Source organism: Eutrigla gurnardus (genome assembly GCF_963514095.1).
Source record: "Eutrigla gurnardus genome assembly, chromosome: 20".
Taxonomy (NCBI): domain Eukaryota; kingdom Metazoa; phylum Chordata; class Actinopteri; order Perciformes; family Triglidae; genus Eutrigla; species Eutrigla gurnardus.
The window spans coordinates 18,504,738-18,521,126 of record NC_139931.1 but is presented as its reverse complement, the minus strand read 5'-3'; the positions used below and the strand labels follow the sequence as shown (position 1 = coordinate 18,521,126).

Genomic DNA, 16,389 nt, shown 5'->3' with positions numbered 1-16,389 from the left:
TGAGTATCGTTCATGCCATTTTTTTTTTTTTTTGTCTATCGAATTAAAATAAATTAGTTTGAAAGCCGTGCTGTGTCCATGTACATGAATCAGGAGATTTTATTATTATTTTAATTTCGTAACAATTTCATTAAAGTTTGTAGACAATTTTCAGTAAGGGACAAGCTAGCTAGCCGTTAATAAGCGTATTACTTTCCCCTCCACACACACAAAAAAACTGTTTATTGGATTAAAAGAAGTACCAAACTACGCTGAAGCTGAAGTTTATTTGTAACCCACTGATGGAAACATTCCAAGTCGGATTTCTTTTTACACAATGTTTCAAAAGTTCACTTAAATTTAAACAAAGGCAACAAAGGTATTATGTTGTTTCAGCAAGAAAAATAATTATTTAGTAGGGGACATGAATAGCAGTCTCCTGAGTGAAAGTCCTGTGTCACCACCCCGACCTCGTCTCTGTGGCCTTCCACAGAATCATTCAAAACTAATTTGTGATATACGCGAAGAGCAAACGTAATCCACATCAAAATAGGTTTCCCCCGAAAAGTATTTCACAATGTAGTGTTACACCAAGACCACATAACAAGTTCATCCTACCACGCCTCACAGTTCCATGCATCCATCCATTTTCTACTGCTTATCCTGTATTTAGGGTCGCGGGGGGGCTGGAGCCGATCCCAGCTGTCATTGGGCGAAGGCAGGGTACACCCTGGACAGGACGCCAGTCTATCACAGGGCTGACATGTAGAGACCAGTGGCAGCGCCAGGGAGGAGCTAGGTGGTGCTGTAGCTCCCCCTATAATAGCCATAGCACCCGCCCAGCACCCCCAAGAAATGTCTGTATTTTTTTTTTTATATTTATATTTTAATGTCATGTTTGACTGTTGAATACTTTTACATATATGCTTATAGTCGCGGAACAAGTATAGTTAATGCGGGCGTGTGTAGCTATATATACCAAGGGTGGTCCGATGCAACCGCATAATGAAATGCCCCGAAATTCTAAGCACCTTCTCTTTAGTGTTGAGCATCCCCATAGCACCTGCAACAGAAAATCTCTTGAGCCGCCACTGGTAGAGACAGACAACCATTCACACTCACATTCACACCTACGGCCAATTTAGAGTCACCAATGAACCTGCATGTCTTTGGACTGTGGGAGGAAGCCGCCCGGAGAAGCCGGAGAGAACCAACGCGTACACAGGGAGAACATGCAAACTCCACACAGAAGGAACCCGGACCTGACCCAGGAATCGAACCCAGGAATCGAACCCAGGACCCTCTCGCTGTGAGGCAAGAGTGCTGCCCACTTCACCACCGTGCAGCCGCCTCATATATCTATCAGTCAAAATTACTTTTGCAACAGCAAACACTTGAATATTGATATTTATATAAACCTTTTATTTAGATATATACACTACCTTTCAAAATTAATTCACCCTGACATGTAAGCTGTAATATTAGCTTCAATACTACAGTGGTGGAGCTGAATACTACAGTAGCTGTAGTTTGACCCTCCACACTGGAGCTGCACATGTTGTGGCCAGTAAAGCCCAGCAGAGGGCAGCATTGTTCAACCCAGAAACCTAAACACTCCAACACTTTGGTGTTAATGTCCGTGCACCATTGTTGACATAGTTGTTCATGTTCATTACTTTGAATAACACGTTTTCAGTTATCTTACTTGGAAGGTATAGTACCAATTAAAGCAGTCAAATAAATACAATAAACAGCTTTTAATTGTTTGCATTTGAGGTGTGTTGCATTTGACAATAAAATACACAATAACAAAATAGCTTACTGGTACAGTATGTATCACATAATACTATTCATAAAGGGAATCCTGAATCCTTAAAAAAATTATTTCATTTTATTACAAGGGAAATCATGAATGCATGATAATGTCATTGTTGTGTTCAAGGCCTCTCTCTGCTCCTGGTGGCCAGATTATTACAGGGTGAAATATGTTGATGAAATCACCAGCTGAAAGATCATATACAAGTTTGAACTTCATATTAAATAGTGTATTTCCCGAATAACATCCCAGTTTGATGCACTTTATTGGTTGTGGATTTGATGAGAGGTTTGACAACTTTTGGTTCTTCCAGTGGTGGCTGCTGGATTTCTTTCATGGGTGGGCTGCTGCACCGCAAATGATTGAGAACTGAAGTCATAAACATCTTAACTGTAAATCCTCAGCAAAGTAGAATTACGAGACCATATCATTTCATATCATGCATCTTTCATACCTGCAACTCCATCCCCGATCCAATCCAATAGTTTACGAGGAAATCCTCCAGATCGTTATGTCCAAGTTTGACAGAAAGTCCATTTCCTATTATGTGCACGTGAGATTACAAGATTATGTGCTGTGTTTGAATAAAGTGTGTTTCACATCACCTTCCAGCCCTTTGGTTTCTGGGCGGGGCGGTCGTGAGTGTATTTCAATCCCACAATGCAGCAGTGGCCTGGACGAGTTACTGTATGGAGCCTGTATCAAGTGTACCTTTCTAATTTTAGTCTTATTCAATTTAATATAATGTAAAAGAAAACAAGTTGGGGAATAAAGACAAAATGAAAAACAGTTAAAGGCAGAGATTTAAGCTGCAAAACATTCATACACAAAAACGGCAAATAACAAAGACAGCATTGTGTGGAGAAAAACTTACACTTACAACACACTTACAAGTCTGAATAGAAGATTGAGCCAAAAGAATCAAGACTAACAATGTCTGAAATATTAACATCCATGTTGTCCATCAAATAAATTGCATCAACAGTGGAAGATGGAATATTACCGATGTTAAATGACAACCAATGAAGGATGTCGGTTCATATCAACTTAGTGTAAGAACAATTACAAATATGGTTTCAGCTTCTCAAGAACAAAAGAAAATGACTAATGGGGCAAATTGCTGATGGTAGTTTTTCATCCTGACCTTTTCTTGACCCTTCAATTTGAGTCATTTTTTACTTCCATCTGAATTTGATAAATCACACACAAATATGAAATGATTGTCACACTAATCAGCTTTAAAACATCGATCTTCTATACATGGTAATAACTCCACACTACAAAATTGTGTGGTGAAAATGTGTGGGAAGATATCATTTTTGTAAAAAAAATTAAAATGCAATTGTTGTTTGTGGACATCGGACAGCTTCACGGGAATTTTTGACGCCTCAAAAATCACAATTAATAAAGAAATGACTGATTGAATATTCTGTTAGGAGCATGGTCAACTAGATTCTTTTTACCATTTGACTCTTGAATACCACAGCTCTTAAAACCCCATCGGCATATCCTTTGACTAAAAGTGATTGGTTTGTATTTGAGTGGAACAGAGCAGCAACACCACAGTTGCACAACACTGATCTAGAGACAGCTGCTATTGTTGTGATGCAACAGGGTTCAGCCTTTCAGCCCCACCTGTGAAAGAGAAGGCAACACTTTCTGTTACGTCTTATTGGGGAACACTTTAGATTGTTCCCATTTTAAGGAGGTAAGAGATACCTGTGTTCAAAAATACTCTAATAAAACTAGAAGTACTGATTCAACTTCTTTATTCAAGTAAAAGTTGAAAGGTACAGACTCTCAAATGTACTCAAATATTAAAGTATCCATACGAAGGACATTTTTACTGGCTGTGATTTACCAGGCTTAGGATGGATGGATGGATGGATCTCTGGATATTAAACCCAAACTAGGGAATTATTTTGTTACAGCCGCCAGCATGTGTGTGTGTGTGTGTGTGTGTGTATATATATATATATATATATATATATATATATATATATATATATATATATATATATATATATATATATATATATATATATATATATATATATATATGAAAGAAATGAAAATTCTACTGAAGTACAAGTTCTATTGATAACATTACTGTATTATTTATTATTATTTCTCAGTCTTTGTACGAATGACGTCACACACACCTCGTGGATGTAACAGGAGTCGGACATGCATGCTGTTTATCGGACGGAGGAAACGTTATGTAAAACACGATGTGACACGCGCACACGTGCGCGCCTCCTTGTTTACTATCTTACAGTAGCAGTAGGCGGGTTTCCGGATATAATCCGATTGGCTGGCTACCGCCCCCGCGCTCTCCTATTGGCTGCCGTGTTCTATTAAGTTACTCGGTCCGCTGCTGACTGCAGACTGTAAACCAGCATCTATCAGACTCCTCGACCACCCACCGTTTGTTTTGGTTGTTTTATACGGGTTTATTGGTTATTGTTAGGATGACGAGTAAAATGAAGTTCGTCCGCTCTCTGATGAAGACTGCGGTGATGGCTAACGTGCCCAAACACGTCGACCACTTCTCCAAGTTCTCCCCGTCTCCTCTGTCCATGAAACAGTTCTTGGATTTCGGTGAGTCAGTCATCGCGATGTTGACATGCTACTTGTTGCTACTTGTTGTTGTCTGTAAACTTTCCATCTATTTTTGTTGAATCGTATTTAAACTTGATGAGTCCCACATGGTGATGATTGAGATGCAGGTTGTCTTGATGCAGGGGAGGGTCTTTATTTTGTTTATTTATTTTATTATTATACAGTTACATTATATTTCTTATGCAATGTATGATTTAGTAAATGGTCTGTCTCTGTATCACTTTAATTAAAGTCAGACTGAAATGAAGAAAAAAAAAAATCAACTGCTTATACATCCCATCCCTGGGCACATTTTACAACTATTTATCAATATATATAAAAATGTCAAATACAAAAAAATGAATTCCTTATTTTTTTTTATGATGATCCAATGTTACTGAAGTGCCTTAGACCCTTCCTTCTGGCCACCAAGGGGCGACTCCTCTGGCTGCAAAAATTACATGGAACTCGATGAGAAAACAACCTCAGTAATGAGTTTATGGTCTTGATCACTATTGAAATACAGTTGCAAAAATCCCGAGATGCGACGGGTGAAATGCCGAACTGATGTCACCATGACAACGTCCTCTTCTCGTATAAAGTCTGTGGTTTCAGCTTGACCGAAGAGGTTTCAGGTCATTTTACACACACTTGTAACCCTCTCCAGGTTCCACCAATGCCTGTGAACGCACATCGTTTGTCTTCCTCCGCCAGGAGCTTCCGGTGCGTTTGTCCAACATCATGAAGGAGATCAACCTGCTGCCCCACCGGCTGCTGGTCACGCCCTCCGTCCAGCTGCTGCAAAGCTGGTAAGGCAAAGGCATGCAATGAACGCTCATGGAAGAAACCACTGACTTCTGACTTGTTTACTGAACGACCTCACATGCCGTCCTGCAAAGTCCTTAAGTCCTGCAAAGACTTAAATACACATTTTCCAAGAACGTTTCCTCATACAAGGAATTTGATGATAATATGTTACACAAAAGTAGAAAAACAGTAAGCAACAAGAACAACAAAGCAAATAACGGTATAGGAGAGACAGGTTTGTTATGCATGCAGTAGAGAGAGATTTGTAAATATATAGGTAGAGGTAACACTACCAACAGTAGATTAGAAAAAGTAGTAAATGGAAAAAGAATGTTCCAAAATGATGTTTGTGTGTATATACATATATATATATATATATATATATATACGGTATATAATTTAAGCACTCATGAACAACAGTAGAAAAAAGTTGTAAACAATCATAAATAAATCCTGAAAGCTCAAAATCTAAATATCCTGAGACATCCTACTCAAGTAAAAATGGACTTTTTTTTCAAAAGGAACTTAATAATTATACATATACTGTATATACAAGTAATGAGATTATGTGTAACATTCCATCTAAGGAGATGTTCACGTTTTAGCTTCAGGCAACATTCCTCCAACACTTCAGTCAAGAGAACTTTCACAACCGTTATTTCTGCAGAGGATGTCATTTGTCATTCACGAGTTTAAAGACTGGTAATCTGATTTCCATGAATAGCTGGCCACCACTACTGGCCCAGATATAATCAGATATTACATTACAGAGCAGGGAGAGGAGGAGGGAGGGGGGGTGAACTTTGTCCCAGTTCCTCCTCTAACCCCCGCCTTTCTTCTTCCACTTCTTCTTTTTCCTCACTTGTTGTTGCAGCTGAGAAGAAAAACATGTTCCCACTGTTGATCGCTGACTCACACGTTCAGTGTCATTTCTAAGAATATGTGGAACTGTGGAACATGGACAGTGATTGCACTCCCTTAATTAAAGAAGAGTGGATGTTTAAGATAGTAAAAGTAAAAGAAACAGTAGTATTGTGAGCATGATAAGACATTTCCAGCGACAAGACTTGTTCCGTCTTGCATCCTGCTATGTGACCTGAGGTGAAAGCTGACAATATGAGAAACGTCGTCATAGTTCTTGGAAAAAAAACTGACAGCGGTGCGATAAAAACAAGACTTTAGATCTTGAAAACCAAAAGTCATGTGGAGAAATGCCTTTTCAGGCAACGTGATCTTGTGAATTTAACTTTATGTTCATATGTTATTTTTGAATAAAGTGGATTCATTTACACTCGTTGATTTCCGGCAATTATTTTGAAGAGGAAAGATAACGGTGTGTTCTGAGGGCAAAAACTCTCCTAATCAGCTAACTGGGACGAAGTGGGATGACCAGGCTGCTGCTCGTGATCGGGGGGGGTCGTCTCAGTGGACCAAAGTCACGTTGGAGTTATTTCCTTTCCATCACGTCAACACACACGCATCAGGGCTGGTGATGGATGGCGGTGTTTACCTTCTCCTCCCTGTCTCTCTCCCTCTCTGTTTTCTGTCTCACTCACCCAGTGGAATGTACCATTACTACCAGCAGGCTGCAGGCTGTTGTTGTGATCATGCATGTCTAACTAGGAGTGCTGAGTAGCATGTGACCGCCCGGTTGTTTATGTTCTCTCAGGTACATCCAGAGCCTGATGGAGATCCTGGAGTTCCTGGACAAGAACCCCGACGACCAAAGTGTCCTTGAGATGTGAGTGTAGCGCACGTTCCATCCTTAATATAAAAAATCAAGAACAGGACCGATCTGGACAGGCTCACATCGCTTAATCTCTCTTCTTGATCTCTTCTCCTTCCTGTCCGTCGCCCCCCTCCCCTCGCCCATCCCAGGTTTGTGGAGGTCTTGGAGGCCATCAGGAACCGGCACAACGACGTGGTCCCCACCATGGCTCAGGGAATCATCGAGTACAAGGACGCCTTCGGTCAGCAGGACGCCGTCACTGACCACAACATCCAGTACTTCCTGGACCGCTTCTACACCAGCCGCATCTCCATCCGCATGTTGATCAACCAGCACAGTGAGCTGAACACACACACTCAAACCTAAACCCACAGCTGTTCCGATCACACCTGATCACATGATCATAAATGAGTCCGGTTATGTAGATATATACAATCTCACTGCTAGTAGTCGTAGTGGGAGTAATGACTATTTCTTCGACTCTCTTGCAGCTCTCGTGTTCAATGGCAACACAAACCCCGCCCACCCTGACAGCATTGGCTGTATCGACTCCATGTGTGACGTGACAGAGGTTGCCCGAGGTGAGAGGGAGGATGATACAATGATGTTTTCATTACAGATCAAGGCCATTTCTCACACTCGTAGAACTGGAGTTACAGCCCAAATTGTCTTCAGGTATATTTTAAGAAATTGTTTCTGTGTCCCTGTTGACTGCAGGAGAAACAATGTGTTGGTAGAATCAAGCAACTTTATGTTAACATTCAAAGAAATACTTGAGTAAGACAGCCCTGCTTAGGCATGCAGACAGTTGAAGTCGGGTATCAAACCTCCAACTTTGTGGTTAAAGGATGACCACCACTCTACCCACTGTGCTGTGCTGCCCTCTAGGAAGTCACCCAGAAGTTAAGGCCTGTCGCAGCATAACTAGGGGCTGGTGGAACGCAAGCCGACACAAGTTAAGACCTGAGCCAGCCCTGGCTTAATGCATATAGAAGAAACACTGTGTTGATAGTCAGGCAACATTATGTACAACTGATCCCAAATCAGCAGCCATAAACAACTTGACTAGTTCTCAATAGCAGAGCACTGAGACCAAGACAATTCCAAGCCTGAGCCAGCCCTAAGTGTAAGTGTCATCACAGAGGAAACGTCTTAACCCTTCACTAAGGGGCCCAACAAACATTCCAAAGGTCCATCATGTATTTTCATTGCCTATTATTTCCTTAACAGAACTATTTTGGTTCATCACAACGCATATCTCTGATTGAGGAGCAAAAAAACTGCTTGCATCATCAAATATGGCCAGTTGATAATTGGGTCAGAGCTGGTCGGCTGCTCATCCAGTTCGGGCCGCTATCTGTGTTTGAACAAATCAGCTGGTTGTGATCCAACGCTCTTATCAGCCATTTGTTTGTCACCCATGACAACCTTGTATTTATCACATCTGTTTATCTTTATGTTTCTTTTACTATGTAGAGCAAAGAATAGAGTTGTGTTTGCTGTCTGTCTCTCTAGATGCCTATGAGAGCGCTAAGATGCTGTGTGAGCAGTATTACCTGGGTGCACCGGAGCTGGAGCTGAGGCAGATTAACGGTGTGTGTGTACATAAGACAACAAACATAGTGACAAAACACACACTCGCAGTTTTGTGTGATAGCTAATGTATTGTTGTGTTGTTTCCTCCACTAGCCAACAACAACAGGGAACCCATCCACATCTCATACGTGCCATCTCACCTGTACCACATGCTCTTTGAACTCTTCAAGGTAATACAAAATACTGCATTTGCAAACAAACAAATTAAATCATTATAGAATATGTGTTATGTTATATTTACAAGTATATTAGCCTCCTTTATTACTTAAAGAGCCACTCCAGTGATTTTGTACTGCAGTTCCAAACAGTTGGAGGACTTGGGAGAGCATGAAACTTCCATACCACTGGCTCCTACATTTCCCACAATGCATCATCACCCCCACAGTTCGTAGGACAGTCTGTCTGACCTGGGTTAAGATGACTCGGATGACATGATTAACTTAAAACTTGAACTCAAGTTGAACAACTTTTTTATGACATAATTAGGGGTTATTATCCTGCTTAATTGATCCGAAATGATATGATTCATATGTCAAAAGGTGAATTTCCCGACACACCCCATGGGTTTTATAACACACCGACCTTCCTACCATATTATAAAATGTTAATAACGATGTGAATGTGTGATGTTTCGGTCCCAACAGCTGACAAACCTCCCTGTTTCCTGTTTGTAGAACGCCATGAGAGCAACCATTGAGACTCACGAGGCCAGCAGGACCCTCCCACCCATCAAAGTCATGGTCGCTCTTGGTGGAGAGGACCTGTCAATCAAGGTGAGGGGCTTTCCGACATCTAGAAATAACAACACTTGAATCGACTTTAATTGGCTCTAAAAATACGCAGTTGTGGAGAGTCACATCAGGGAATTGAGATTCTTCTGTAGTGTTTGTGTTGGCGAGGACACATCATTCATGCTATAAATCCCCACAATGCATTAGCAAGCAAACACAACATTAAGTAAGCGTTCTAGTACGTCACGGGCTGAAAGAACAAGAAAGGTGTTAGTTGAATGCTCCAAATTCTTAAACCAAAAATAGAAACTACTAAAATCCCCAAGAGTAATCCTCCCTATACTAAAGTGATTATGTGATGACTGTTCAAAAAGCTTTGTAAAGAAAAAGTAGAAACAACAGTTTCTCTTTTGTCCCCTTTCTAAAGGCATTTTCACCCTTTGCCCCATTGTTACCGTTGTCCTGACTGACCTCTGTTCAGCAGCTTAATGAGGTTACATAAACCCCATAAACCCTCATAATCATCAAAGAACCATCAACCAAATACCAAACTCCCTGTAAATCAGGATGCATGGCGTACCTGTTTGAATTCACCCTACAAAAACAGGTGTAAAAGGAATAGAAATAAAATCTATTAAATCAAATAAATACAAGTAAGAAAGGGACAGAGGTGACTAGAGTTCTGGCATCACTTGTACCAATGGTGACCATCTTTTGCTATTAAAAGCAGAATTCTAAGTAAGAAGATTAGTCATAGTATCATGGAGTTCACCCAGTATGAAAATGCCCGTTTCATCTCCTTTTGAACACTCTTCCATAAATCCAGGAGCTTTGGGCAAATCCCAGCAGAACGATCCCTTTAACCTCTCCATTATCTCCCCTCCCCCCTCCAGATGAGCGACCAAGGTGGCGGCGTCCCCTTCAGGAAAACGGAGCGTCTGTTCAGCTACATGTACTCCACAGCTCCCAGACCTTCCATAGGAGACAAACACAGAGCCCCACTGGTGAGCAGCTCACACACACAGATCAACCACAACATGAATACATGAAATGAGCCAACGTGTATGTATATTTATATATATTTATATATTTGTGTGTGTGCAGGCAGGGTTTGGCTATGGTCTGCCGATCTCCCGTCTCTACACTCGCTACTTCCAGGGAGATTTGAAGCTCTACTCGATGGAGGGTTACGGCACTGAAGCAGTCATACAACTGAAGGTAACATACTGTACACACACAGGCATGCACCAAGTCAATGCTTGATATATGTGGTAATTGAAGGAGGGCCTGCTTGGGTAATAAGATCAGGGAACGGGGGTCAACTAAACAGTTCAACATTCATTTAAAATCAAAATCCTCCCTGCATTGAAGTCTGTTCTGTGTCCGTCTAGGCGTTGTCTACAGACTCTGTGGAGAGGTTGCCCGTTTTTAACAAGACCGCGTTGCGCCACTACAAGCTGAGTTTGGAGGCAGACGATTGGTGCGTTCCCTCCAAGGAGCCGCTGGACCTCGCCGTGTACCGTGCTACGAAGTGATTCGGTCATGACCTGACTTCTGACACAAACCTAACAAGCTGACCATAAAAACTGTCCCTTCAAAAAGACAGGGCATTGTGGGACCAGAACTATTAGTCCGGCGATGGACGGGAGCTCAAGTGACCAAGGAGATCAAGAAGAAAGCGGAGCCCAGTGAGCGTCCAAAAGTATCCAAGAACACCCTTGAACGGAGCAAGGGTCTTCTTCCTGTATTCCCCTCTTCTTTCTTTACACGTGTGCTATAGAAAGTGGTGAAGACAAAGTGGTAGAAATCCAGAAGACATGGCAGTAGGCTGATGCCAAGAAGGTAATATTGGACATTATCTGACCAATATTGGGGGATTGGGATTTGCCAACACTTTTAACGTTAATGTTAGAGAGCTGATTTGCTGATTCCTTTTAATAAAGTTTTCTTTAATGGTGCTTCTCAGCCAATCAGATCTTTAGGTTTGAAGAGCCAGAACGTTTTCTGTTTTCCTCGGACACAAGAAGTGCCAAGAACCTGAACATTACGTCTTTCTTTGTGCGCCTGCTGTGACAACCGTTCTCACTCCCAACTCGAATACCGCTGAGTCAGTGACACCTCGGCGGTATATGTTAGCATCTGTACGATACGCAGCAGGTTGCAACTAGAAATCATTAGAGCGTATTAAGAGCGAGACAGTACGGAGATTGGATGCAAGACTTTCACCCAGGAGGCCATTGTCCATGCACAGTGCAAAACCAAGATATCGGTGACCTATTTGACCTCAATTTTGTTTCATTACTTATGTACTTAACTAGCTCGCGGTTCCCTAACATAGGTAATTTACATAACAAACAAACAGATGTATTTGAACCCAAACCAAGATGGAGCAAGACAATCTATGTTGGGTGAGCAAGAGTTGGAGGACATTTTCTACAGTGGTTATATAACAAAGATGGTTAAGCTATATACTACGTACTTTTGTAGGATAAGTAAACCTAAAAACTAGGCAAACCAGCATTGGAATTTTATTTTGAAAAGACCCCACTCAGCATTAGATGTCTTTTCGAAGTCAGTATTTGAATAACTGGGAGTGAGAACGTGTTGGCTGTTAGAGTGAAGCAGCCAGTGGGACAAACAAGTTGCGTTGTTTCATTTTTGCGTGTCCTGCACAAATTGACAAACTAAGTTACTGAAAGACGAGGATGAAAGACCATGTAGTTAGAGTTTAGCAGGTACTGTAACACTGTCAAAGAGTTATGTAAACTGTGTTTTCTGTTTCTGTTCACAGTGGCAGTTATCCATTAATCCACTCTGATAAAAGTGGGGAATGTGCCTTTCAAACAGTTTTTTGGCGAAGACCTCTAAAGGTTACAAACTGTAAAGTGTATTTGAGCGAAATTATAAGTATACTGTGATTTACTGTGTGTGTATTGCTGACACGTGTGACATTGTGTTACTATTGTATATTTGAAGCAAACTGTTCTTATTTTAGGACTTCTATTTTTGATAAGAAACGTTTGGAAAATAAATCATCCTGTAATGAATTTAACTCCCGTCCTCATTATTATTATTATTATTATTATTATTATTATTATTATTATTATTATTATTATTATTATTGGTTGAAATCAAGTCCCTGGTGGTCTGTTTGTCTCACAGACCATGAAATGCTCAGGCTGAAGTCATAGTCCTGAACAAGTCAATCAGAAACTGAGTTATATAACAAGACGTGTGTCTGTGTGTGTGTGTGTGTGTGTGTGTGTGTGTGTGTGTGTGTGTGTGCGCGTGTGTGCGCGTGTGTGTGTGTGTGTGTGTGTGTGTGTGTGTGTGTGTGTGTGTGTGTGTGTGTGTGTGTGTGTGTGTGTGGATGACCTGTACGACAGTACAGTACAGGGTTCAAGGGAACAGGGACTTTGTCCAACATGTAGGGTGTGTTTGTCGGGACTTCAGTGATCAGTGTGTGTCTGAACATATATAGTAACTCCAGATTGGGGTGTGTAGGTGAATGATTTAAAGAGGACCGTACCGGTGGAATTCTCTCTTCCATTCATGGTTAAATCATGTGTAATAACACTCTATGATACTATCAATCTATCTATGATAGTATTACAAAAAAAACAACAATTGTGAAATTGTTAACAATGAAGCAATTTGTGATAACATACTATGTAAACTCGATGATGGCCTTGTTTCAGTCAACATGTATTGGCCCCATGTAGCCACGTTCAAATCAGCTACTCTGCACAATCCACCTGAAAGTAGAAACTCAACCTCCATATCGTTAAAAGGACACAAAATATGTCTTAGAAATTTAAATGCATGACATGGGGGGAGAAAAGTATGCACATACCTCTGTGTACTGGGTTTTAATATTCATATTCACAACCATGGCACAAGAAGTGGTAGCACCAAACATTTCACCGTGGCACATACTGGTTTTACTGACTACCAGTAAAACCAGTACTGGTAGCACATGCTGGTTTGCCTCTTTTCCCAATCTCCTTCAAAGAAACGCACCTCAATTCCGCTGACCATTTCTGTAAAGAAGAAAATAGTAGCTTCTACGGAGGATTGGCACAAACAATACCTCACAATGAGGCGGGAAACTCTATTTTAACACATTAACGTTCTAATTCCTGATAATGACGAGCAATAATTACGTGCATAACTAAATAACATAAGCTCAGTCTGAGGCGGGAGGAGATTTAGTTAGTATCTAGGAAAAGGTAACGTTTTGATGAATGCCGAACACACAGTTTACACACAAATTTGTGTGCCCCACACACACACACACACACACACACACATTAAAATGCACTGTCAGTTGTATATTTGACCAAGGCTGGGTCGTGTAGTTTGAAACAGTTATGTAAGGAGTGAACGAGGTAAAACAGGGCCAGGGTTGCCCTCCCCAGGTTGCCCTGCTCTGCCTTTATTTGCACTGTCTCTACGTGATGTCTGAACCATCATTGATATCTCACACAAACAAACCCTCTGTTACATTAATCATTGGCATTTAATCAACCCCAGAAGTCTATGCGGGGTCAACAGCTCAAAGGTCAGAAGTGACAGTGTTATATCATCTCCATACCTCTTTACTACTCCTGGTTGTATTTCTCTAGCAGGGTGACAGAGACTCTTTAGGGGAGTTATCAGGTCAACAGTAGTTTGTTGTTGTCATAAATCAGAAATAATAGACATAATGTATCATATACATTGTGAAAGTGTAAACGGGGTGATAATAGAAGTAAATCATGATTTCCATCCTCTTTTATGTCTCATAAGTTGCAGCATTGTTTGAGGGTTGATATGATTTATAACACAGAACTGGTGCGAAATGTAACTATTTTCTTACCATTGTAGAATTAATCAAAATGATCCAAAATCCCTTCAAAATACCACATTCAGACACCAAGAGGAACACCATAGAAGAAGTCAGGCTGTGATTTGGTATTGAAAACATTTGAAATTTGGAGAATTTTTCAGTGATTGGATGTGTATTTATTGTGAATTACTATTCTAGGGGAAAAGTATATTTCATGGTGGATTACGTTTACGTATCACAAACTATAGTTTCAAAGGAGTCCTTGTAACTCCGGGAGGTCTGGGTGGTGACCGGGTCAAAAACCACAGGTCTTCTTCCACCAGGAGAGGGATGGTCGTGTCCCATTGGTTTTTGTTTCACTTCCATAGTCATTTTAATGCACAATGATATTTTTTAACATTTGTTCCCTCAACCAAACTATGTAGGGTTCCTTTTGCAGATAAAAATAATATGAGTTGCACATACAGCGGGTGGGACCCCAAACAACGAAGAAGAGAAGCCAATAAAAGACATGGTGGTTACTGGAACCCTTGAACCCCTTTGACCCTGTTAGCACAAAGGCAGGCAGCTGAAAAATGAACCGAGCAGTGAACTGTGTGGAGATGATTCGGTCGGCTTTAATGCGAGTCAGACGTGTGATGAGATTTAAATGTCACTCAATTGTGGCCAATTTGTAATTTAATAACACTAAAATGTAAATGCTGGCCTCGACATCGCAATCACCTTTCAGCATTCACTGACATACAGAGCTTGAGCTCTATGATATGATTGGAGGGGGGAAATGAAAAATGTCCCTTTATAATATGTGGATAATGTGTTTCGCTACACAGGCCAAGAACTGCTCAGGGAGAAGTCATAGACCTGAATATGGAGTCAATCAGAAATGTACTTATATAACAAGGTGTGTGTGTGTGTGTGTGTGTGTGTGTGTGTGTGTGTGTGTGTGTGTGTGTGTGTGTGTGTGTGTGTGTGTGTGTGTGTGTGCGTGCATTTTATTTCTACTATCAGTGTGTAGTGTTTATTCTAATGGGTTTCTGTTATTGACACAAATATACAAACTAAAATAGGTCAAAGAGTTTTGCAAGATTTGTTTGCTTTTCCAAGAAATGTCTAATGTTTTCCTGGTTTGATGTTTAGTTATGTGGTTAGTGTGTGGAGTTTTGCAACAAAAAAGAAAGAAAAAGATCCTGTATTTTCAACTAGTGCCTGTAAGCAATCAGGAAAAAATGTACTTTTAATTTGAGTGGAGAGTTTAAGGATTCACGGGGGACTCAATGGATTTCAGTAAAACATAATTCACAAAAAAGCTGCAAAGTGTGTCATAGACTCAACTGAAATGACAAACAGCAGTCTGTTGTTGAGTTTCAGTCATGTGATCATTGGTGCAGCAGCGAACCCCTGTGGTGAGGTTTGCAAATTACCATTCTACTATTTAACTAGTGTATTTCCTTCACATTATTGGGGCTACATAATGATATAATAATATTACAAATTAATACTCCGCAGTGATTTCAAATCTGCTCCTGGTTTAGATCTTACACCAGAATGCACTTACTGCAGCACAGTACAGCCCATACTTCCTGAATACTGTACAGTATAATGGATAGTGGTTATTAACTGGACGATCAATGCAGTTGTAAAATCTACATTTTCCAGCTCATGCAAGTCGTTTTTTAATATTTAGGGATTTTGAATGTGTTTTTAAATGCTTTGAATAAATTGTCTGTCTGCTCTGGGGCAAGGCGATCTGTCTGTCTCTTTCTACCTGTTGGTCTTTCCTCATTTCAGGTCTGGCTGTTTGACCACGCCCATCTAATAAGGTGATTGGAAGCACCTGCCTAGCAGGCTTCATACGTTTGGTGAAGCTCCAGTTTAGGAGTCTGTAGTCTGCTGGTTTGTGATCCTTGGCTCTTTTTATGCATTTACAACATCCATTCATCGTTGTCATTTCCATGCATATCCAACGCTCCTGCTTTTACCGACGCTCACACTTCATATGCCGAACCATTTGAGTTTTGACCAGGTTCACTCCATTTGTTTAAAACAGTTATTTGATTTAAAAGCTGAAAACAAAGACAAAAAATGTTTTAGCTCGTGACAAAATCAAGTCACTTTTATTCCAGAAGCTGATCAGGGAGGCCTCCTCTGTGATGGGACTATAAGTTACAATGAGAAGGATGATGGACGGGGCTCCATGCAATTTTGATGCATTTTTCTTTACCCTAAAAAAAAGGAGGTTAATATGATATCTCTTTCTGGTTATTTTCTGTAGCATTTTACGTTACAGCTCGGTAATAACATG

General features: G+C 40.7%; 1 protein-coding gene across 1 annotated transcript; it reads left to right on the top strand.

Moving 5' to 3' along the window:
- Positions 1–4,189: 4,189 nt before the first annotated feature.
- LOC311031635 (pyruvate dehydrogenase (acetyl-transferring) kinase isozyme 2, mitochondrial-like) lies at positions 4,190–12,285 on the top strand. Its single transcript, XM_084038030.1, has 11 exons — positions 4,190–4,396; positions 5,064–5,205; positions 6,873–6,944; positions 7,082–7,269; positions 7,424–7,513; positions 8,448–8,525; positions 8,622–8,698; positions 9,203–9,301; positions 10,153–10,263; positions 10,364–10,477; positions 10,651–12,285. The coding sequence occupies exons 1-11, from the start codon at positions 4,267–4,269 to the stop codon at positions 10,792–10,794; spliced, it is 1,245 nt and encodes a 414-aa protein (XP_083894156.1). The 5' UTR covers positions 4,190–4,266; the 3' UTR covers positions 10,795–12,285.
- The last annotated feature ends 4,104 nt before the right edge of the window (positions 12,286–16,389 follow it).